We start from the raw sequence: 22,990 nt of genomic DNA, 5'->3' as shown, positions 1-22,990 counted from the left end.
CACTGATTCAAAGACTAACTATAATTGTCATTCTTGTGCAATATTTACAAGATTTATCACGTCAGCAGATTGTGTGAAGAACACCAACTAGTTACCACCCACTACTGTTCCGGAAACAACTATTTATATAATTTTCTGGTCATATCAAATCAATTGCTCATATTTTAAGTAGCTTCCACATTCCCAGCCACTGGGAAATATTGTCACTGAAGTCTTTGATTGAGGACTCTTGGAAGATTAATGACCATGGATGGGGCAGAGTGGACTAAAGTTTTTGTGTGTGTGCAAAAATGGAAGCTATAAATTTATTAAACAAAAACAGGAGTTATATCAGATGAACATATCATTAGTAAGAAATATGTAATTGGTTTTACTACATGTAAGAAAGTCCTTAAATATATTCTTAATACAAATCTTGCTTGTGAAGTCTATTTTAATAATAGATTGCATAAGCCTTTAACAATGTAATTAACCAAGAAAAGCAGGGTATAAATTGAAACAATAAATGTACACATATTTATATATTTCAAATGAATATACAAATATCTAAGTAATTAACATAAATTTTAGCCCATATTAAAGCAAATATGAAAACTTCAGTTGTGTTTTAATTATGCAAATGCTTGAATAATTTTTGCTTTTAATTTAAATTGGAAATAACTTAAATCTATTATGACAATCTGTAACCTAATTATATACAATCTTGTATAGTTAGGTCATCCATACATGAGTGGCAAAAAGCTAGATGGCCATGAAATGGCAATAAATAAAAGACTTATCTATTTATTTTTACTACCATTTAGCGGTCTTCCTCCAATGAGCCAGTTTGGTACAGTGGTTAAGGAATCAAGTTAGTTCAATCCATCTTGAACACAAAGCCAGTTGGGTGACCTTGGGCCACTCTCAGTCCGAAGAAGCAGGGAATGGCAAATCACTTTAGAAAATCCTTGTCAAGAAAACATCAGGGACTAGTGCAAGCATTTGCCAGGAGTCAAAAATTTAAAAAGAAAAGATGGTTATCCAGCTTTTTACAGCCCAAATATAAAATGTCCTTTTCACTCAGCTGAAGTTGTTTTGCCTATGTCAATGACTCTTAAACTGTTTGACTCAATTCCCCTCTTTTCCAGTCTTAAATAAAGTCATTACTCCTACAAACAAAACAAACTTTTTCTCACAAGGCTCTTGACAGCAATAGTCTGAACCGTGACTCAGAGCCAAGCAATTCCAAATTGCTCCGTTACCCCCAGGAGATACCCAATTACCTACTTGGGGGAATTACCCCCAGTTTAAGAACTGCTGCAGTGCATTGGTTAAATAATGCAGTATATTGTCATTTGTGGTTACAATTAAATAGTGCACACTGAACAGTACAATATGTTTTATATTGCACGTTTTATTAAATCCTATATCCATGATGGTAAACCTAAGATATGTGTGCCACAGGTGGCATGCAGAGCCTTCTCTGAAGGCACCTGAGCCATCGCCCCAGCTCAGCTGCACCGCGCATGCAGTTTCCTGCTGGCCATCTGATTTTCACATCTCTGTCATGTATATGTGGGGGCAGGGACGCATGTAGAAGACATGCATGCATGTGGGGGGGGCGCACCCCCCCCCCATGGACTGATTTTGGTCCCTGGAGACTGCAGGGAGGCCTACTAGGTCCAAAACAGGGCACGGGGGGGGGTGTCATGTGTGCATGTGCAGGGTGCAGGTTATGCAGGGGCGGGGTGTCACGACACATTGCTTATATGTTGCCATTTTATTTTCAAGGAAACAGCTGATCTGAGTCAACCTTGGGTAAAGCGATGAAATTAAGACAATTGCAACATTTTCCAATTTTATTAACATCAAGCTTCCTCTTCCTGATGTTGAAATACATACACTGTGTGTGAGAATGGGTGGGTTGAAACCTTTGCAGGAATATCAGCTATATTAAGATATTTGCTGTGAGTGCAAATATGTGCATAGATCCAGATGCATAATTTTTGGGCTAAAAAGCATCCCCACAACTGAAACAAAGGATACCTTTAAAGATAGGACTATCCTCTGTAAGGTGAAAAACAATCATCTTTTGTTAGCTACAATTTTATTTTTCAAATTCATATTGGGAGGTAGCTTATAATTAGTATTATATAAATCCAGAAAATTGCATAAAATATACCATGGATTAGTTAAATTGGTTGTAAAAGGGCAGTTTCTGAGTCAGGCTATTGATAGGTCTGAAGAGTGGAGTCAAGCGTAGGAGAGATTCCAAGTCTGCCCTACTATTTCTCATGATAAATTATTAATAAAAATAAAGAATTCACAGTGAATTCTTTTTATACCTTTTAGCCCAGGAATAATCTCTAATTAGTTCATATAATCTTACTCCCAGGTACAATACACAAAATTGTAACCTTTGCCTTTGTGAGAAAGCCACTGTCATGATCAGGTAGGCCTCCCTCAATAAAAGCTGATAGTCTTAAGTATTATTAGATGGTATCAGTCTCTTTATAATTTAATTGCAACAGAATGATATGGCTACGATAATTCAGCAATTATATTTTTAAGTATGTGGTGTGTTACAAGAGTATTGCATATGAGTTCCTATACATATGCCAGTTCCTCACACAAGCTTTAAACTTTATTACTCATTTCCGACCAAGGATTTTTTTTCTCCTAAAATTACATTAAGTTTCCATAGTGGGGAGATACAGCATGTGATTGATGTGTAAAAATTGGGAAGTTCAAACCTAACCATCTAGGGATAAAGAAAAACAGGGCACGGATGCTTTCCTGTATTCTGAAGGCTATAAATAGTCATCAATTTTTGATGCCTTGTCTAGAAAAACTTCTATCACCTCTACTCATACTGGCAGCAACCATTGGTGGGAAGAAGCTCTAAGTAGCCCTACAACTCCTTTCATCTGCATTCAGTTTATCAAAAGTAAGTAGAACACTTCTGAAGAAGGAATTTTCAAAGTTCTGATTAATTTGTTTGGGGGGGGAGAGGAAATCAAAAACCTTCTACATAGAAAACCTAACTGTGGTTTGCTTTGTCATTTCCCTTCCTAATGGGGTTCAAGACTTTTCTAGGTGAATTCAAAATACTGTAATTTTGTGCTTCATTGCTATGCAGGAAACAGACTTTATTCCCAAGCACTGCACTTTGACAGGGGAATACAGGGCTATTTGGAGTATTGAAATATTATTTTTATCCCTTTAAATAATATTTAAAAGCATAAAAGACTGGTAACAAGTTAAGGCATTGTAGAAAGCAATGCCATTCTATAAAGAACTTGCTGGTCCATTTCAAGGTAACTGAGCAAAATCAAAGAAACTGTTTACAATAAAGACCAAAGGCTTACATATTATGGTTAGCTATAGATGCTGCTTCTATGGATGTTGTGGCTAACCATCAATATTTTCCTACAAGTTGTGATGGAGAATACCTGCCCCAGTGATCTTTTATACATGAGAACCACATGAGGGCTCCATTGCGAGAGAATGTGAACAGGAGGATGGGAATTTGTTTGGTTGTCCCCAAAAGTGCTTTTTCAACTGGACTTTGTTTTTCCTTGAAGACATTTCACTTCTCATCCAAGAAGCTTCTTCAGTTATGGTGGAGGATGGAAGAATTTATATTCCTTGCAGTCATTTGGTTGTTAGCACTCATTCTAAGAATCCTTGAGGCCACTTGGAGGTTTATCTATGCCCTCAGGTTTAAAGTGTGAAAACGTGTGTGAAGCCTTCTTGGAATTGCTGAAAGGACTGTGTTGTAAACAGACGATAGGTACTAAATATACGACACCACCTATCTCCTGTTTACAATACAGTCCTTTCAATTGATATTTTCAATGTACAAATGATCTGGTGCTAAGCAAGCTTCAAAGGAACTTAGACAAGGTGCTCTGTATAGGGGCAAAAAGTTGCTTCCTTCTGGTATAAACCAGTGCAAGCAGAACATGTTAGGAAGCTTGAGTGCTGCCAGTAACTAGATCCGTAACGGTTTGGTAGGTGCAATTTAGATCAGAAATGTATCATAGACTAGCAGCATCTTGAATTATCACTGTCTTTACCCTCAGTTAGCATGCTTACTACTCCAGGATTCAATCTCTTGAGGACAAGGAAGGACGTTATTTTTTCCCTCTATTTCATTTCCCCCCCAGGAATCTCTTCTGCAATGTGTGTGGGGACTTGTACTCGGATCCTGGGCCCATGCCTCCTTACCTTGGGCTTTCTTTCCATTACTGCTAATATTCTCCTACTCTTTCCCAATTGGGAATGGTGTTACCTAAGCCTGGGCCAAATATCCAAGAGGGCAATGCTAATGCCAGGGGTGTGGGGAGGAGGCCTGCTGGTAAGTAGATATTTTTTAAATATATCCTGCCCAAGAATCTGTGGGAAATAATTGATGCATATTGTGTATATGCGTGCATACATGTATATTTTATTGTTTTCTTAATAACCTTTTTGTTGGATGGTATATTTGGCTAGAACAGAAATGTAAACATTTCTATCATAGCTTAGAAATGGACAATGGTTAAAGTTATTCTTAAAAGACTTGCTCTAACAAAGCATGTTAAGTATGACCACTCTGTCATTATAGGGCTATGCAACTCTGTCTTAAGAGAAAATATGAAGAACTAAGAGGTGGTAAAGTTGTTGGGCTAAGACTGGGGAGACTCATATTCAGTCCTGGATGCTCATGCATTACTTTTAAATTACTTACAATCTTCTAGCTTTTCCTACTCACAGGGTTCTTTCTACTGAGATTAAAGTAGGAGGGGTTTAATGTGTTTGACTCCAGGAAAAGGAACAAACGAATAATTAATATAAGAGGGTCTCACATAGTAATAATAAGGGTGAAAAACGCCAAATCCAGTCTAAACATTTAGGTGACTGTGTGACGACCCTTAATAATAACATCACAAAACAATATCCTTTATAAACTCTGTAGGGCACTAGAGAATACTGTTCAATTCAAACTACGTTCTTGTAGGTTTTTCCTGCTGCAATTCAGATCACAGGTATTGGATGGAGGTGGAAGTACTTCAGCAGCTCAGGAACTTGCTGTAAGGTAAGAGAGATGTAGTTGATGACTCTTTCTGTGGACAAAAACTTTCCAGTTTTAATTAGTAGATCTTGGGGAAAATTCTCACTCTATGTCAGAAATGATTCCCATAGTTGAAAAAAGCAATAGAGAACTTAAATAGTTACACCCTCAGACAAAAGAAGCATCCTAAGAATAATATTGTCTGCTTTGTTTTCATTAGCCTTGTTCTAGATTCATGGATATAGTAGAAAAGTAAAATATAGCACATCTATTCTATTTCATGATACTGTGAAGCTATATCCTGCAGTAAATATATAAGCCAGATTTTATGCATTTATATTTTGCATGTACCCCAAGGCATCAAGGATGGTGAATATAGAAGGAGATTGCCTCATTTTAGCTTCATAATGTATCTATGAGAGTGATTAGGCTGAGAGAGAACAATTGCCTGGACTTCATGGTTATCCATTACACCTGAGTGAAAATTAGACTCTGGTCTTTCAGGGCCAACTTTTCCTTCCCTACATAAAGTCCTTAGTTTTCAATTGGAAGTTGTTTGTGTTGTTCCTTTTTTTGTTTCTTAAAAATCAAGAGGTTATTCTAGAAAATAAAAAGAATCCTGAACAAAACTCCACAAGGACACATTCTTTAACATTGTTTGTTCCAATTACCTCAATTGCTGTGGTTATATCACTAGTAAAGGAATGGGGATGATATTATCTGTTCAGTTAAGTCTGACTCCACATCTTCCAACCTTGCACTATTCCTTTGAGTTTTTCTATGCTTTGGCTGGTGTCAGTTTTGCTAGTGTTTAGCCATAATGTTCTTTGACGGCCTGTTATCCTATTACTGCTAACTCCTCCAAACATAATTGCTTTCTTCAGTGAATTCCCCCACATGACATGGGCAAAGTAAGTGAGACGCATTAGTAAAGGAAGACAGAATCCCAGTCTCTATCAGTACTCTCTTTTTTTCAGCACTAAAGAAGACATGATAAAGGAGCTTTGACTTAAATCCTAAATTAGGAGTGAACATTTCCATCAGGACAAAGCTGAGAGGGCACCCTACAACCCACATAAATTCATCCCCTCTCCATCCCATCATTTTCCATAAAAATCTGTTTCTGGTTACTGTTCTCTTCTGTCTTACTGTCTTAATTTCAGCAGTATAAATAAAGGGAGGATATCATTTTTATTTGCCTTTGTGAAGACCTGAAGACTGAAATCCATAAAACTGTACAGGGCGGGGCATAACCTTTTCCTAGGGGGTCACAGCAACACTTGTAATAACAACACAAATAATTCATACACCATTCGAAAGCCCATCAAAAACTGAGTTTATTGACACGATTTAATAGTCAGTATGACCACCATTAGCCCTTCGAACAGCATTCAAACGAGGTGGATAAGAACACAACAAATCTTCAAACAGTTCCGTTCGATTTTCCAGATTTTTCAACACAGTTTCCAAATTCATTCTCAAAGTTTCAACCGAAACAAATTTAACATTTAATAGCTCATTCAATTCAGTTTTTTATGGGCTTTAAAATGAGGTGTCGCGGAAGTTGTAAACTGCTGTCGATCTTGCTGTGACCCCCTAGGAAAAGGTTATGCCCCGCCCTCTGGAAAATCTGGAAAATCGAACGGAACTGTTTGAAGATTTGTTGTGTTCTTATCCACCTCGTTTGAATGCTGTTCGAAGGGCTAATGGTGGTCATACTGACTATTAAATCGTGTCAATAAACTCAGTTTTTGATGGGCTTTCGAATGGTGTATGAATTATTTGTGTTGTTATTACAAGTGTTGCTGTGACCCCCTAGGAAAAGGTTATGCCCCGCCCTGTAAAATCATAGAACTGAAAGAGGCCATCTTTGTGCTCAGGTCCAATCCTCAATTCAGCAGAAGAATCCAAAGCAGAGCATCCCCATAAGTGGCTATTTACCCTCTCCTTAAGTACATACAAGGGAAAAGCCTGATGCTATCCTCAGCAATTGCTTCCACTGCTAACAGTCTCCTGTTGTCAAGGAAGGTTTTTTTTTTAAAAAAATGAATCTAAATCAGCACCATCTATAACTGTTTCCTACATCCCTCCTCTAATTCAAATCTAAATCTACACAGTATGTTCTCTCTCCATTCTGCTCCCCTGTCAGGAGCAGTTGAAGCTGAGAAAAAAATGGCACCTGAAATGTAACAGGTTTCATATTTATTTTTTTCTTGAAATGTTGTAGAGCCAGTCTCCATCTTACCGCTTCACAGCTCTGAAGGTAATAATATAAATTGTCTTGTATATTTGAAGTTAATTTCTGTGCCTCTTTTGCCTACAGATGTTTCTTTCCATTCTGCTATCAGGATTGGCTCTCCTGGGATCAGCGACCTGTTTTATTTTGTCTGGTTCAGGCTTGACGGAGGGACCTCTGTGTCTCTATAATTCCACCCTCAATCACAACAAGGTGCAACAGTGGGGCTACCCGTTTCTTGAAATGGACTACCCTGTTTTCAATCATGGGTAAGGTGACTGAAGTTCATGGGCCAGCTTAAAATATTGCTTAGCACATATTGTTTTAGATGCAGCTTTGCTTAAATAATTCAAACTTGCAGATAGCCTTTAGGTAGGTTCAGAAAACCATTCCTTGCAAAAGTTTGCTTTGTGGGGTGACACTTTGTGTATAATTGCCTGAAGAGACAGAATATATGAACTCAGGTTTTCAGACAAATTCGTCTACAGGTAGATTTTCACGTTAGAAATGGCTCATGTTTTTTATTAAAAATGAGTGACAAGTACTTAAATAGAAGATCTGCGTGGGACAGCTTACTTCAATCCAGCACTATCCTGAGGTTTTAGAATAGAGTATTCCCCAAATTTTAGCCATACTGGTAGCATTCTTGAAGTGGTGGCCATGATATAGCTGGGGGGTACAAGTGGGGAGAAGGATGAGGTGGAGGGTCAATTGAAGTGGAATATGGAAAATGGAAAAAGTTTTAAAGAACATTTAAAAGAACCCTAAATAAAGGCAGTAAATCAGTGCTATTATTATATTTGGTTCAAATTTATTGTGCCAAACTTACTAAGTCAATGCAGAGAGATATCTATGAGGCAATGCAATTAGGAAGGAATCAAGGATGAAATTCAGCAGATTCTGACAGGTTCTGGAGAACCAGTAGCGGAAAATTTGAGTAGTTCAGACAGCCAGCAAATACCATTTCTGGTTGTGGGGTGGGAATGGAGATTTTGCAATATCCTTCCCCTGCCACGCCCACCAAGCCATGCCCACAAAACTGGTAGTAAAAAAAAAAATGAATTTCACCACTGGAAGAAACAGATTAGTTGACAATAGAAGTAGTCAAAGTGCTGGACATTTAGTAGGCTAATAAAGTTTTAGTATTTTAGAAATGTATACAGAAAAATACTATTCATTAAGGATTCTTCCCCTCCCCTCGTAACTTTGCTTTAGAAAAAAAATTCTACAACTTACTTAAAATCTGCTTCTTTTAAGGGTTCAGAATTACCTGTATGATCCTTCCCTTTGGAATTCAGTTTGCATCAAGCCACAGAATATTGTTGGCTGGAATGTGTATTTCTTCTCTTCCCTCCTAGTCGTCAGCATGGTTGAAATGGTCCTGGCTGCTCTCCAAATTATCAATGGCTGTTTTGGATGTGTCTGTGGCTTATGTGAACAGAAGAAATAGGCAACTTTCGGAAGTGTTTTTAACCTTCAGTTCATTTGTACAGATCAGATTACAAAGATATGTGATAACTTGATTTACAACTATATCTTTTGTCACTTCACCCTGCATACATAGCTGGTTCTTGCACTGTCATGTAAGAACAGAGAAGATGTTGACTCCCTCCCCCCACCCCAATAGTGATCTCCCATTGCCAACCCTCCAGGGCATCACAGAAAAACTAATAGAACTAATTTGTAGCAGTCACTATCAGGCCATAGAGACTGAAACTGCTATCACTATAAACATTCTCACAGAGCTAGAGAGCTAGGAAGCTGACTTCGATATAATAATCATAATGAGTTTATAATTAGTATAATGTGGTACTGTGGTGTATATTTATGCACATATTTATTTGTGTTTCTGTTTACAAGAAACCCTTAACTGTTATGCTAAATGTTTTTAATTCTAAGAAGTGAGTGAATGAGACATAAGCCAGAAATTACAGTGATTTTTCTGAGATAAGAGAGGTATAGCACAGACAGGAGGCCTGAATGGAAAATGCTTGCTCCAAATTCTAATTAAGGCAGATCCCTTGATTTGAAGGTCTACTTTCTACCTCATAGGTGGTCCCCAACCTCTAGAAGGCCAAAGCCTGGGGAACAACTTTGGCCTGAATTCATGGCATTTTTGCCCAGACTAGCAAATGAAAAGTGGTGACCAAGACCATTAATCTGAGAAAGGATAGACATTTTTAAAACAGGAATGGGCAACACAGAATCCTCTAGCTATTTCAATAATTAGAACCCAAGCTGGAATAGCTAATGTCAGACATTGAGTGGGACATAGTCCAAAATATCTTTTATTACCAACCACAGCAAAATATTTCCCAAGGAAACCAGGTCAGTATGGTACAACATGTTGAATTTTCATGCCTGATATTTGAATAGTACCTTCATGTATATGTATGTGCATGCTTGGGATATGGGAAACTAAGCAGTACATCTGTCAATTCTCTGATGAAGGAGAGGGCTAAATAGTCCCAGGTGCCATTTCCTTTCTAATCCTTTATCTCTCTTCACCCCATCCACCCCATAGCAAGCTTAGAAACCACCCGAAAGCACAAACAGTCAAAACTGGCAAGACAGGCTGCCATGTTTTTCTTTCATTTGAATGGTTAAAAATACAGTTGAAAGAGTCCTTCAGATGGTGGCTTGGCAGCACATTCTCCTGAATCTTTCAGTATTTTATGTATTTTAAATGCTACTCTTCCAATATTGGCAGGAGCATGTTTTTGTCAGAAAAAGCAGCACTGAAAGCATTACCCTTTTGTACTTGTGTGTGGTGTCCCAACACACACACAAAAAAAAGGGTTGGCTTGCATCATGATATCATGACACTGCTTTCATCATTTTGCCCCGATCTTTCTTGCTGTGCCAGTTATCCCTTCAGGCCTAGTGAAATTGTACAGAGATCATCAGATACTGTAACTATATTCATAGCCTTTTAAAATACTTACTGGCATTGCAGTAGCTGAAAAGAAATGCTGCTAGGGAGCAAGGATTTTAACCTTGGCAGCTTTAGATACTGTATAGCAGTGTTTCTCAACCTTGGCAACTTGAAGATGTCTGGACTTCAATTCCCAGAATTCCCCAGCCAGCGAATGCTGGCTGGGGAATTCTGGGAGTTGAAGTCCGGACATCTTCAAGTTGCCAAGGTTGAGAAACACTGCTGTATAGAGACAACTCCCAGAATTCCCTAGCCAGCACTGTTCTCTGTCCTGCCAAGGATGATAAATATTGGCCTACATTATGTGATCTTGGGCTTCAGCCACTCAGAGTCATGTCTGGGTGGGTGGGTGGCTACATAAATCTAACAAACAATCCTTCCCCTAGAAGAGTAGATTGAAAAGAATGTTATTATTTTCAAGAGAGAACACTACTTTGATCTGCACAATCTTCCTCCACGTTTTTCGAATGGCATCAAAAGTGGTGTCCACATTATCAACATATTTTGTTTTTATTGTCTCCATAATAGGTCCTCTTATTAATGGAAATTGTTGAAAATCTATGTGCTTAAATAATATCAAATAAAGATATTTTATTTTTGCAACATTTCTTCAGAAATAATTTCCTCCATAACTTAAGTATGTGACTCAAACTTTTCCAGGTGCATGTACATTTTTCAACGTCAGTGCTCCTCACTTATTCTTTATATTTGAAAAGCCAGAAACCATTATTCATCCGGAGTAGATAATTGTTAAGTGGCAGCTTTTCTTTTCTTTTTAAAACATCCTTGTTAATTGTGATATAAGCCTTTCAAGGAGGAAAGGTTGACAATACCACTTTAGGCAGAGAAATGTGTCGAGGGAAGCAATAGCAAGGCCAATAGCAAGTTATTTATTTCTCTTTGAGAGAAATAACTGTTCTCAGACCCTGAACAGAAGAAAAGCTTGAAATACACATCTATATATACATTGTACAGGTAAAGAAGGAAAGCACATACAGGTGGGGGGATGGTAGGGTTTAACCAGGCTTGGGCAGAGCACCTTCTTGTTGTAATCACTCTAGAACTTTGCATCCCCTGATCTCATTCCTATATAGGGTGTTTGCTCTAATTCTCCTCCTTGAAATAGCCATACGTCAGAAGGTGCAGCCCTAAAGCACATACTTGCCTTCCATTCTTGAAGTGGGAGAATATGATGTGGTAGTGGATAGGATTGCATCTCTTTCTTTGGCTCCAAATGACTTGGAAACAAATGATGAGAAAGGGAGCATCAGTCCTCTTCCTTCCCCTCAAGCCACCTAATCTCAGAGAGTCCTGCTCCACCCCAGTTCTGATCACCCAAACAGCAACCCTATTGCTCCTCTGCAAAAATCACTCAGGTTTGGGATTTCATGAGCTGGATCTATATCAACCACCATCTCAAAATGGCATACAAGGACTGAAAGGGAAAGCCATATATATGGCTTTCATACAACATACGCCCAAAGAAAAGACCAGTTGTGCCAAAGGGGAACCTCTTCTCTCTGGCCATGGTGATCCAGAGTCCTCCAGTCAGAGGGAAGGGGGGAGCACTGCAGTCAGAGGACCAAATGGAGCCCAGTAGATCAGCCACCTCCAAAATTTGTTCTTTGATGCATGCTAAAAAGTTCAGGTGGGAGTCTGTATTCCAGAGGAGGGGGAAAAAGCAGCTTTCCAGATGGCACATCTGGACTAAGTTCAGCTGTCCCAGAAGACTGTAAATGAGAGGAGGACTCTGCTATGAAGATATGTGCTGCCCGCAACATTAATGAGTATCTGTGAGCTGGGCAAGTGGCCCACAAATATTGACCTGCAAGAGATGTGACTGCTATTGAATAGAATGAGCATGGCAAAAAAATGGGGGAGGGGAGGTTTGCACAAAATAAATTCATGTAAACATTTTCTCATCATTCTACCCCATTATTTGCTTAATCATCATTAATTTAATAAGAGATAACTGGACTCTCACAAATGACCTACTAATAATAAATCTTAAAGTAATGAATAAATCTAATCATACATTGCAATAACATACTCCACCACACCACCCATCAATAATTCTGGAGATAACCGGATGAAACTGACTAGGTGTTTTTTGTCACTAGTTACTGCAGACTAGCTGTAGAGCACAGTCAATTCTGGCTCTAATAAGAATCAGGTACACAGACAAAAATGCTGATACAAGAAAATGTCAAACAGTTCAATTTTGCTTCACTTGGCCCTTTAGAAGATTTATCCAGGATTGTCCACAGAATGTATTCAAAAACATCAAGATGATGGCTATAGCAGTACAATCAAAACTGTACTTGTGTTTTATGTATGTCATGACGTTTCCGGCCATATTTCATGCCAGGCAATGTTGTTGAAATGTTACCTCAATCTGTATTGTTATAATGTGGTCACAAACCCCTTCATATCCTTTACAGCAGACATGTCCAACCTATGGGACTGCATGCTGTTCTGGATAACTAGTAATACAGTCCTACAAGCTCTTAAACTTTTAACATTATAATGTGATTTATATATATATTATATTTTATATAAATAGATAGTTCTTCCTCACTCAGTTAACCCCAGGCAAGCCAAAAGTTTGGACACTCATGCTTTACATGCTCCATTGAAGTAAATGTGCCCTAACATTTGTAGGAAAAATACAAAGGAGATGCTGGAGATGGGTGGTGTCTACTGTCTTAAGACCCACTCTTTTAAGCGCTGGGGAAATCAGGCAATTCTGGCAGTTCAAATTAGTATGAAGTTTTATTGCACACTTAAGCTCTCTACAAGAATCTGAGCTACTAGCAGTTAAAGGAAATGAATGGGAATTAAGGCATTCAAGGAGGGCTGCACTTAGATCTCTTGTGGGCACAAAGTTTGACTCCTCCTTTGAGCTCAACCTGGTCATCTCCTACAAAACCATTTAAAAAAATGAAAGTGATTTGGCAAGACTAATCCTGCTCAGTTCTGGCCACCATGCCAGATACCTTTAAGAGATTACCTTGGAAGATATGTTTCCCCTTCTATGGGGGTAGAGGGGTAATGGGTATTATTCTCCTTAATAACAGAATAACAGAGTTGGAAGGGTGGTCTTCTAGTCCAACTCACTGCTTGAGCAGGAAACTTCATATCATTCCAGACAAATAGTTGTCCAATCTCTTCTTTAAAACGTCCAGTGATGGAATACTCACAATTTCTGGAAATAAGCTGTTCCACTAATTGTTCTCTAACTCTTCTCTAACTTAAAGCCACAGTAGTGTAGTGTGATGCATTTCTTTGTATATGGAAAGAAAACACGATACTATGTTTTGGTGTCAAGAAAATAATAATAATAAAATACCTCACAACTTTAGAGAGGAAAGGAAAGGAAACCAGAATCTGCACTGTAAATAGATGTATCCCTTCTTCTATTTAGTAGGGTGTTTTAGCTAAGCTGCCATCCTGAAACATATTCTGGAATATTTCTATAAATGACCTAAACTCTCAATCTCCTAGCAAGGCCAAAGCAAATATGACTTGTAATTACATGCATCTTGCATTAATGTATCTAGGTTTTGCAATCCAATTCTACTCTGCACATAATATGTACACAATTGTATTCAAAATACATTTCCCAATACTTATCATAGGATGAGTGAAATTTAAAAGTATCTACCATAGGTTATCTCTCCATTTAAATGATGGCACAATTTTCCCCCTTTCTGTTTTTACCCTTTGAGGATTGCTTCTGACTTGGGGAAGAAGTTATTAGAGGAATGTTCTGAAGAACTTCATGCAATGTAAACATGCTAAAGGATATTTGCTCGTATGGGGATTGCATCCCATTCTCATACAGACAGGCAAATGCTGGGATCCCAGTTGCTGAGAACTCTGAGTAAGGCAACTCAATGTAGGCCAAGTCTGAGTAAGCACTGGGCCCTTCATAAATAATCCAGGGTTTAGACCAGCTGTCAACATCTCTAGGAAATATGTTGAGGTATATTCCCAGGTTGTCTCGCGATGTGGAGCTTGTTGGATGGGAGTACAGAACCCATGTTGGGATTTCAAAATGTGTATCTGATTTGGAAACTGTTTCAGCATTGTTGTGATGTTGATCAGTACATGTCATATTCCAAGACATGGGACTCAGAGCACTATTGAGGTGGCCACTAGAAATTGATATAAGCCTTTCCAGCTGCTGGTAGCATAAATAATGATTGCACAGAGAAGTAGTAGTAAGCCATGCCGGACAAAAACAGGTCTTCTCACATGTTCCAGGCTGCAATGAGAGGCTTGGCCCTTTAACAGGACACGCTTTTCTCTGGGACATTTGGATGTCATGATGCATGCAGTAAAGTAGAGCTGGGAATCCAATGATACTTCCATGACAACCATGAGGAGGCTCTACCAGTTGTGGTACCAGCTGCCCTGAGTGGAATACTGCCCCATCATCTGTGCTGAGTGCCTGAACCCGGAAGCCCAGAGGACTCCTAGCATTGCAGAGGAGGACATGGCTTCCATCCTCCTCATCCACTGACACCATCTGGCACTCAACAGTCTTCAGATTGGGGACAAACTCACCAAAGAACCAGCTCTTCCCATGATCATCACTGTGGAAAGCAAATGCATGTGGGGTTGTTTTGCAGAGTTTCCCAAAGCATTTTTTGCAGTCAATATAATAAGTATAGGCAGGCAAGAGCAGACGCCCTGACTTGAGCTGAATGCCATGCCCAGGACCAAGGGCAAAGGTAGCCCAGTCTAGAAGGAAAGAAGAACTTAAAATCAAGAGACTTGTGACATTTTCATGATAGACATATAATGGTAAAGAATTCATAAGCGGAATTGAACAGTCACATTTTATCTGCTAAATCACACCTTTCAGAGCCCAAGAACCACACTTAAGGTTATAATGGGCAGGTTAATGTCAAGCTGTATTTGCAATTTTACAAAATATGTTGGACTGCCTTGTGCATGCGGATAAAGTTTAAGGTTTAAATATATTAACTGTTTTACTTCTCAAATTTTGCTAAAGCTATTTCAGCACTCACAAGATAATTTGTATTCATGTGCATGTTGTTTCCTGCTTCAAATTGGCAAATTCAGTATCACTGAATTTGTAGTATAGTTAGAAAAGGTTCTAGTGTTGCAGAAAAGCAGTTTGGGGGCACAATGTGACTAAAGGTTGTACACTTCAGATATGTAGTCCATGATAATTTTAACTGACAGATGGGTCATTTATAGAGACAAAAGGGAAGAGTTGGGAACACAAAAGTCAGGAAGCAGTCATATATGATAAGATGACAAACACCTCCTGCTTTGAAATTCTCTCTGGCTTCTTAATAACAGTCCACTCTGGGTCATGTTCTCTGGAGTAAGGGGGATAATTATGGAGAAGATGGAACACAACTGCCTCTCCCATGTGGATTTATTGGAAGAATTATTTCTGGGGTTTTTATCTTTGTGGCCTCTGGCCTTTCTTTTAATGACTTCCACTATCACCAAATATGGTTCCACTCTGTTCTGCTTTCAGAGAATTAGTTTGCTATTTGACAGAGATGGACAGACTCCCAATCTCCCTTACCCATTTTCCCCCCAACATGCTTTTGTCTTTAACAGAATAAAAAGGATAGTTCGCGACAATTATCTATCCAGTATGTAAAATGAACAGAAAAATGACGTCCTAACTGTAACCTGGTTAATCCATTCTGCTCAATGGGACAGAAACGCTTTCCTTGATGCAAGCCTAAAAGAAGGTAACTAAAATCTTGATAAAATTGAACAATAAATGCAGGGTTGAGCTCCTGGGGGCTCACAGGGGCGCAGGAGAACCTCTAGCTAAAATTCTGTCCAGTTCGGAGAACCCCCAAATCTCACTCCTGGCTGGCCCTACCTACCCCAGCCCTCCCCTTCCGGGAGTCCCCACGTGGCCTGTTTTGGATGCAGTTAAGTGAAGGGTGTGCGTAGAGGCTGAAAAATGAGCCAACCGGAAGTTTGGGAAGGCCAGAAATGGGCCTGTTTCTGGCCTCCAGAGGGCCTTTGAAGCCTGGGGATGCCATTTTCGCACTCACAGAAGCTCAAGGAAAGCAGGAAGCCCAGGGATGGCAAAAATGTCTACCATGGCCACACCCACCCAGCAACTGGCAGAGAACCCCTTGCTAAAAATTTTGAAGCTCACCCTTGAGTAAGTATATGAATGCAACAAGATTCTTTGGTGTTTTTGTTGTTCTTTGATAGCATACCCCTATCTCATCTTTGCTCTCTCTTTTTTTTAGGTACTATTAAATATCTGTACCTTGGATGGATGTGCCAATGACTTCCTTAGTGAGATCAGTCACATGACTCCAGCTGATGCCTTGGTCGGAACTAAACACATAGCAGAGGCGAGCAGCATTTTGACCTGTGACAATTTGGAAGATTTCAGAAGTCCTGCCCAACACAGCAATGAAAAATAGGAAAACCATGCCAGTGGCTTCATCATAGATGGGGCAAGGGTTCATAGAGCGATGGTGCATCAGTGTTGCTGTTTCAATGGTTTGCATATCTTCCCACTGGCAAAAAAAAAAGACACCCAAAGAACTTAGGAACCCCAGATTTATCTTTCTTATTTAGCTAGAACTTTTATGTTGCTTATTTTGAGATGGGACCCCATTAACCTATAATTCTGCTATCTTTTATTTAACATTCACAGTTGGTGAGTTAAGGTACGGCAAGGAGCCTCAAGATATCCTAAATGAGATTTATGTTAGGTAAGATTTCAAAATGTATATTAAAAACCATCCTATAAGTGCCTTTTACTCACCTAATAATAACTATGCATGTTAATAATTAGGTAATTACCTACAAAATGATTTGTGATAAACAGAGTAATATTGCCGTCATAAATATCTCATAATTGGTTGCGACCATGAGAATATGCTTATATTCCTGGGTCAAGGGTTTTTTGTCTCCTCTGATTTTTTTCCAGAAGAACATATTCTGTACATGCTTTTTACTAACTTATTAGACAGAAATATCATCCTTGAATTCTATTCTATTCTATTCCCCTTTGCTTATAAACCTAAAAGCTTCATCTTCCAAATGGTAAGCCAGATAAATAGACCTCTAAGAATGCTGAGCGGTCAAGCATCACCTAATAATGGCTCAACAGTTGGTGGGATTTACTGGAACAGTCTTCTTTGTCCTCCTGCCATCAACAAAAAAAGCAGCTGACAGGGTGTTAAGTTAACACAGGTGGAGGAGAATGAGAATGAGGTAGTAAGCTCTTTTAAGAATGAAAAAAACAAAACATTCATTTAGTAACTCTGACATGGAAGGACCGTAGATCATTTACCAATGAGGAGAAGGAGCCTGAAATAACAATAGTCTGCTTAAATGCATGATTTCCTCAATACAGGTGGTCCTCAACTTACAACGGTTCACTTAGCGACTGTTCAAAGTTACAACAGGACTGAAAAAAATTGACTTATGGCTGTTTTTCACACAACCATTGCAGCCTCCACATGGCCACATGATCAAAATTCACTTGCTTGGCAACTGATTCACATTTATGATGGTTGCAGCATCTCGGGGTCCATGATCCCCCTATTGTAAACTTCTGACAAGCAAAGTCAATAGGGAAACCAGATTCACTTATCAGCTGTGTTATTCACTTAACAACCACAGTGATTCACTTAACAACTGTGGCAAGAAAGGTCATAAAATGGGACAGATTCACAGAACAAATGTTTCACTGAGCAACAGAAACACTGGGCTCAATTATGGTCATAAGTCGAGGACTACTTTTACAGTTTTTGCTTAAATGCATGGTTTTCTTAGTACAATTTTGCAGCAGTTCAATCTTTTGGGAAGGGTGAGATTTTGGTCATCTTTTGATTATTTTTTGAGGATCCACCCGTTGTGCATGGCACAAGGCTGTTGAGCCTGAAAAGATTATCAAGTGCAGGATGTGAAAGCATGTAATAACTAGCCGTTGTGTATGTGGACGGGCTCTATTATCAAGCAATGAAGACTAAATTAAAACAAATAATGACCTTTAGGACCTATAGACCTTTCCAACTGCTATTATCCCTGTAGGTTGGGACCAAGTCCTAGATTCTCCCTTTGTCATCCCAGCACAATAACAGATTAACGAAGTGCTCAGAAGAAGTAGCAGTATGGAGACAGATATTCATAAGAGGCACCCTCCTGATTTTGTCCCTAATATCTAGTTCTACTATCCAAGTTTGGGGAAAGTTGTGTTTGCTTTGTCTTACCTGCACAGAGTTCATGTAGAAAGTACCCCTTCTTAGCACCAGCAAATTGGCATCAGCATCATCCACACTAAGCCGCTGTTCTGCAAAAGCCAAGAGTTTGGCTACAGATGGGATATAGAGTAAGGCTGGCACTCGGTACGCCATTCCACTTGTTTCTTTTTCAAATAAGACAGTTCGGCCAGGAAAATGGTGAGTGCCCATTGCAGCTACAATTCAAGAAGAATATCCAAAGCGCTGAGCAGAGAATTTGGATGCCAGGTGCGTCTATATTGCAGACTTCAACTATCTTAATAATCATCCTATCTGTGAATGCATTTTGACTGTAACTAGAGAACCTCTGATCAAATATGCAAGGGGGAGGACATCCTTCTCATTCATCCCTGATTACATTAAAAATAGATAACAATGGCACTCACATATATCACATGCATCACTATAATCACTGCTACTGAAACATTGACCAGGATGGATTAATTGATTTAAGCGTTTTCAGAAATGTTCTTAATAGTCATTGGCAAAGCACGCCACACACATATTTTATTTAAGCAAATATATGGAAAGGAAATATTCTGGGAAGGAAATGAAATGTTTTAGCAATAAAATATTAATGTATATCTCATCCCTTGTAAGTTAAGGATAGGATTATAACCACAATATTAGTCATGGAAAGGGAGAAAGAAAAGGAAGCAGAAAAATTGTATTGTAAGCTTTGGAAAATCCCTCAAGTAGAAATAGCTCCGTCAATCTGCATGAATCATGAATATTGATCTTAAGAGCATTTAAATTTTCATTCAGCCTATACTTTGGTAAATAAATTCAAGGATTACAATAATTCATCTCCCATGACCTTCCCAAAGAAATGAAATCTGGAGAGCTTTTAGATTGTACACTGTTTTATGGGTTCTTGAGGGAAACAGAACAAGAATAAGAGGACCAGGTGCAGGCAATCTGATGCCCTTCAGATGCTTTGAACCAGAACTTCCATAATCTGTTGATATGGTCCAGTTTAGCCAGAACTGATGAGAAATTAATTCCAAAATACCAGATGTGCTGTGACTCCATGCAGCATTCTCTCCCCATCCCGCCCACCTTCAAAGGAAGAGAATATTGTATAGGAAAATGAAACAGAGGAAGCAAATTAAAATTACAGCGACAAAGTACAAAGTCAAAAGGGAAGACACATAGGGAAACTGACAGATCAAAGAGAGCATGAGACTACAAACCTTGTTCTTTTTCTGGTTGTGCACTATCTCTGTTACCACTAAATCCACTAGTTGTTCTTTAAATGGATCAGTAGTCATTTGAATTACATGTGCACTCATGTACAAAGGATGCTTTCTAACCAATACAGTCTCAGCACTTTCCTCTGTTTGGTGACACCTTATTTGTTGTGTTTTAACTCTCAAGCCTGCTCTCCCGCCCTGCGTTTTCCTCTCCCTTTGATTCAATGACTTTACTAGATGTTACAGAGAAAGCACCGAGGCAGTATTTAGAAGCTTGATCAGCAACAGCAGACAAAGACTTCATTGTCAAGAGTTCAGTGAGGATAGAACCAGCATTTTCCATGAGTAGATGTTAATTGCTATAATTTCCCCATTTATTTATTTACTTATTTACTAATTGAGACCTTCATTTCCAGACCATATTTACATAGTTGAAACATAATTTGATAGAAAGCTCCATAACTGGAAGTGAATTTTGGGTGATCATGAACAAAGATGGTCCACTCTCTAATTTTCAAACAAGAGATTGTGACACTCTGAGTATGATTGACCTGTTATCTAACTCTGTTTATCCATTTTCACCTAATTATAATACAAATGTACCTGGCATCAACTTTTTTTGCAAGGTCTGCAGCATATTGTCCTACTCATAAAACCCAACCCATGTGCAAGACAAACTGAGGATGCCCTTAGCTATACTACTATGAAGCTAGCATTCTCCCCATTGAGCCAGCATAATCAAATAGTAAGTTATGTGAATTTTGATGTCATTAGCTGCTATTTCCATCATCAGCAAAGTCATAGTAGATAAAGTCAGCTTGGCATCTATTAGCCATTTAGGGCTGATGTAATCATGTTTCCTTTCTTATGGGCTCTAGACAGTCTCCTATCCTACAATTCTGTTTTTCACCAAAAATACTGGGCATATCCTGGGTGTTATGTAAATTAGGCAATAACTGGTTCCATCAATACTTTGTCATGTTAACTCTTCAAAATGAGAAATATCAAAATAGTTAATAATATGGATGTGATAATGGAAGGGTATCCTCCTACCTCGCTTGCATTTTAGTGTTACAGAGTAGTTTGTGACATGTGTACTGTATAAACACAAATTATAAAACATACATATGAGCTTTCAAACATCATTGACTTTTCCTATAGTTACACTATCTTGCCTTATAGTATGTATGTATGTCTCTCTCTCTCTCTCTCTCTCTCTCTCTCCCTCTCTCTCTCTCTATATATGTATATGTATATGTATATGTATATGTATATGTATATGTATATGTATATGTATATGTATATGTATATGTATATGTATATGTATATGTATATGTATATGTATATGTATATGTATATGTATATGTATATGTATATGTATATGTATATGTATATGTATATGTATATGTATATGTATATGTATATGTATATGTATATATTTAGTGTCACAACCCCTGGTAAGCCCCAATTATGGGAGGAAGCTAACTGCTTCCATCATCTGTCAATCGGCTCGTCACAAGAGTCCATCACGACAGAAACCCAATATTTTTACTGTTGCCTTTGTTATATTTGTGTTTTATTTGTGCTGATAAATAAATAAAGGGAGACTAGTATAGATCTATTTCAAGCTATTTAGCTCTCATTTATTTATCAGCACAAATAAAACACGTATGTATGTATGTATGTATGTATGTATGTATGTATGTATGTATGTATGTATGTATGTATATATGTATAATATATAGCCATGATGACGAACCCTGGCCTGCATGCTGCAGGTGGCACATGGAGCCATTTGTTAGGGCATGCGAGGCATTGCCCTGTCAGCTCCAGAGCACATGCGTGCATTGCCCAGCTGAGTTTGGCCTTCTTTTTTGGACATTTTTCACCCTCTGGAGGCTTCAGGGAAGCCTCCTGAAGACTCTGAAGTGTGAAAAACGGCTGTATGAACAACCTGGAAGTTTGGGAACTTTGACTTCCATTTTGTCCATAGGGCCATTTTTCGCCCTCTGGAGCATTCAGGAGACTTCCCTGAAGGCTCCCGAGGGCAAAAAATGGACCTACAGGCAAACCAGAAGTCACTGTTCCCGAACTATCGAGTTGCCCGTACAGCTGCTTTTCGCCCTCTGGAACCTTCAGGGAAGCCTCCTGCAGCCTCCTGAGGGCCTCGGGGGGGGGGAGGCTGTTTTCACACTCCCCAGGCTCCAGAGGCTTTCTAGGAAAGCATGGGTCCCATCACAGGCCAAAAGTGGGGGGAGGGTGGGGTTGCACGCGTATGCATGTGGTGTGTGTGTGTGTCATGAGCACAGCATTATGAGTGTGGACCCCCCTGCACTCCCCCTGCTTTTGGCATGTGATCCGAAAAAGGTTAGCTATCACTGAAATATAGTATAGGTCAGTGATGGCGAACCTTTTTTGGCTCACGTACCAAAAGTGGGGGGAGTGCAGAGTGGGTGTCATGCACGGGCATGCCACACCCACAACAATCATCACACCCCAGGCATGTGTTTTTGGTGTGCTTCTTTCACCTTTCCCTTCCCCTGAAACCTCCAGAGCACAAAACACCGGCCCTACGGGAAAACTGGAAGTTCAGGAACGGACTTCCAGTTTGCTCGTAGGGCCAGTTTTTGCCCTCTGGAGCCTTCAGGGAAGCCTCCTGAAAGCTCTGGAGGGTGAAAAACGGCCCTACAGACAAAGCAGAAGTTCGCCGTAAGGCTGTTTCTTGCCCTCGGAGCCTTCAGGAGGCTTCCTTGAAAGCTCCAGAGGTTGAGAAACAGTCTTACGGCCAAACCAGAAGTCACTTCCAGTTTGTCCGTAGGGCTGTTTTTCCCCCTCCAGAGCCTTCAGGATGATTCCCCGAAGGCCAAACCGGTACTAAAAAAATACTTTAAAAAGTAAAAAAAAAAGTTCCTACAATTAGCTGTCTGATAATCAGCTGTGCCACTCTATTTCTAATGAATATAAATCACATGACACGGCTGATTGTCACACAGCTGATCCTCGTAACTACCGGTTCGCCTGAACAAGTAGCATTTTTTTACTACTGGTTCGAGCAAACCGGTAGCATTTTTTACTTCTGGTTCAGGCAAAGCAAGGCAAACTGGTAACATTTCACCCCTGCCTGTACCTCTCTATCATGTAGTGTCAAGAAACAGACACTACAGGGATTCCAGAGTGCTATTTATATTGTTAGATATTGTAACAAAATCTTGAAAGTCTATCTGAGTTTCTTTGTGTGCCATCCAGTGGTGGGTTCTGGATCCCATTCCAACTGATACAGTTGGAACGGGCCTGGCAGTGTCCACATGGACATGCACAGCG

The 22,990-nt window shown here is 39.3% G+C and overlaps 2 protein-coding genes across 2 annotated transcripts; one reads left to right on the top strand and one right to left on the bottom strand.

The window, feature by feature from the left end:
• Positions 1-4,162: 4,162 nt before the first annotated feature.
• On the top strand, positions 4,163-8,721 carry TM4SF19 (transmembrane 4 L six family member 19). Its single transcript, XM_014071545.2, has 4 exons — positions 4,163-4,339; positions 4,982-5,059; positions 7,359-7,540; positions 8,529-8,721. The coding sequence occupies exons 1-4, from the start codon at positions 4,163-4,165 to the stop codon at positions 8,719-8,721; spliced, it is 630 nt and encodes a 209-aa protein (XP_013927020.2).
• A 4,170-nt stretch (positions 8,722-12,891) lies between these two features.
• On the bottom strand, positions 12,892-20,321 carry NEU4 (neuraminidase 4). The gene is made up of 4 exons (XM_014071546.2): positions 19,670-20,321; positions 18,447-18,652; positions 16,487-16,742; positions 12,892-14,952 (listed from the first exon to the last, which is right to left on the bottom strand). Exons 2-4 carry the CDS (start codon positions 18,645-18,647, stop codon positions 13,889-13,891), a joined length of 1,521 nt encoding a protein of 506 aa, XP_013927021.2. The 5' UTR covers positions 18,648-18,652; positions 19,670-20,321; the 3' UTR covers positions 12,892-13,888.
• Between the last annotated feature and the right edge of the window lie 2,669 nt (positions 20,322-22,990).

This window comes from Thamnophis sirtalis, unplaced genomic scaffold, assembly GCF_051295495.1.
Source record: "Thamnophis sirtalis isolate CommonGarterSnake01/CBP01778 unplaced genomic scaffold, rThaSir2_p1.2 scaffold_11, whole genome shotgun sequence".
In the NCBI taxonomy this organism is placed as follows: Eukaryota; Metazoa; Chordata; class Lepidosauria; order Squamata; family Natricidae; genus Thamnophis; species Thamnophis sirtalis.
The sequence above is the reverse complement of the archived record's forward strand: the minus strand, read 5'-3'. Positions and strand labels throughout refer to the sequence as shown.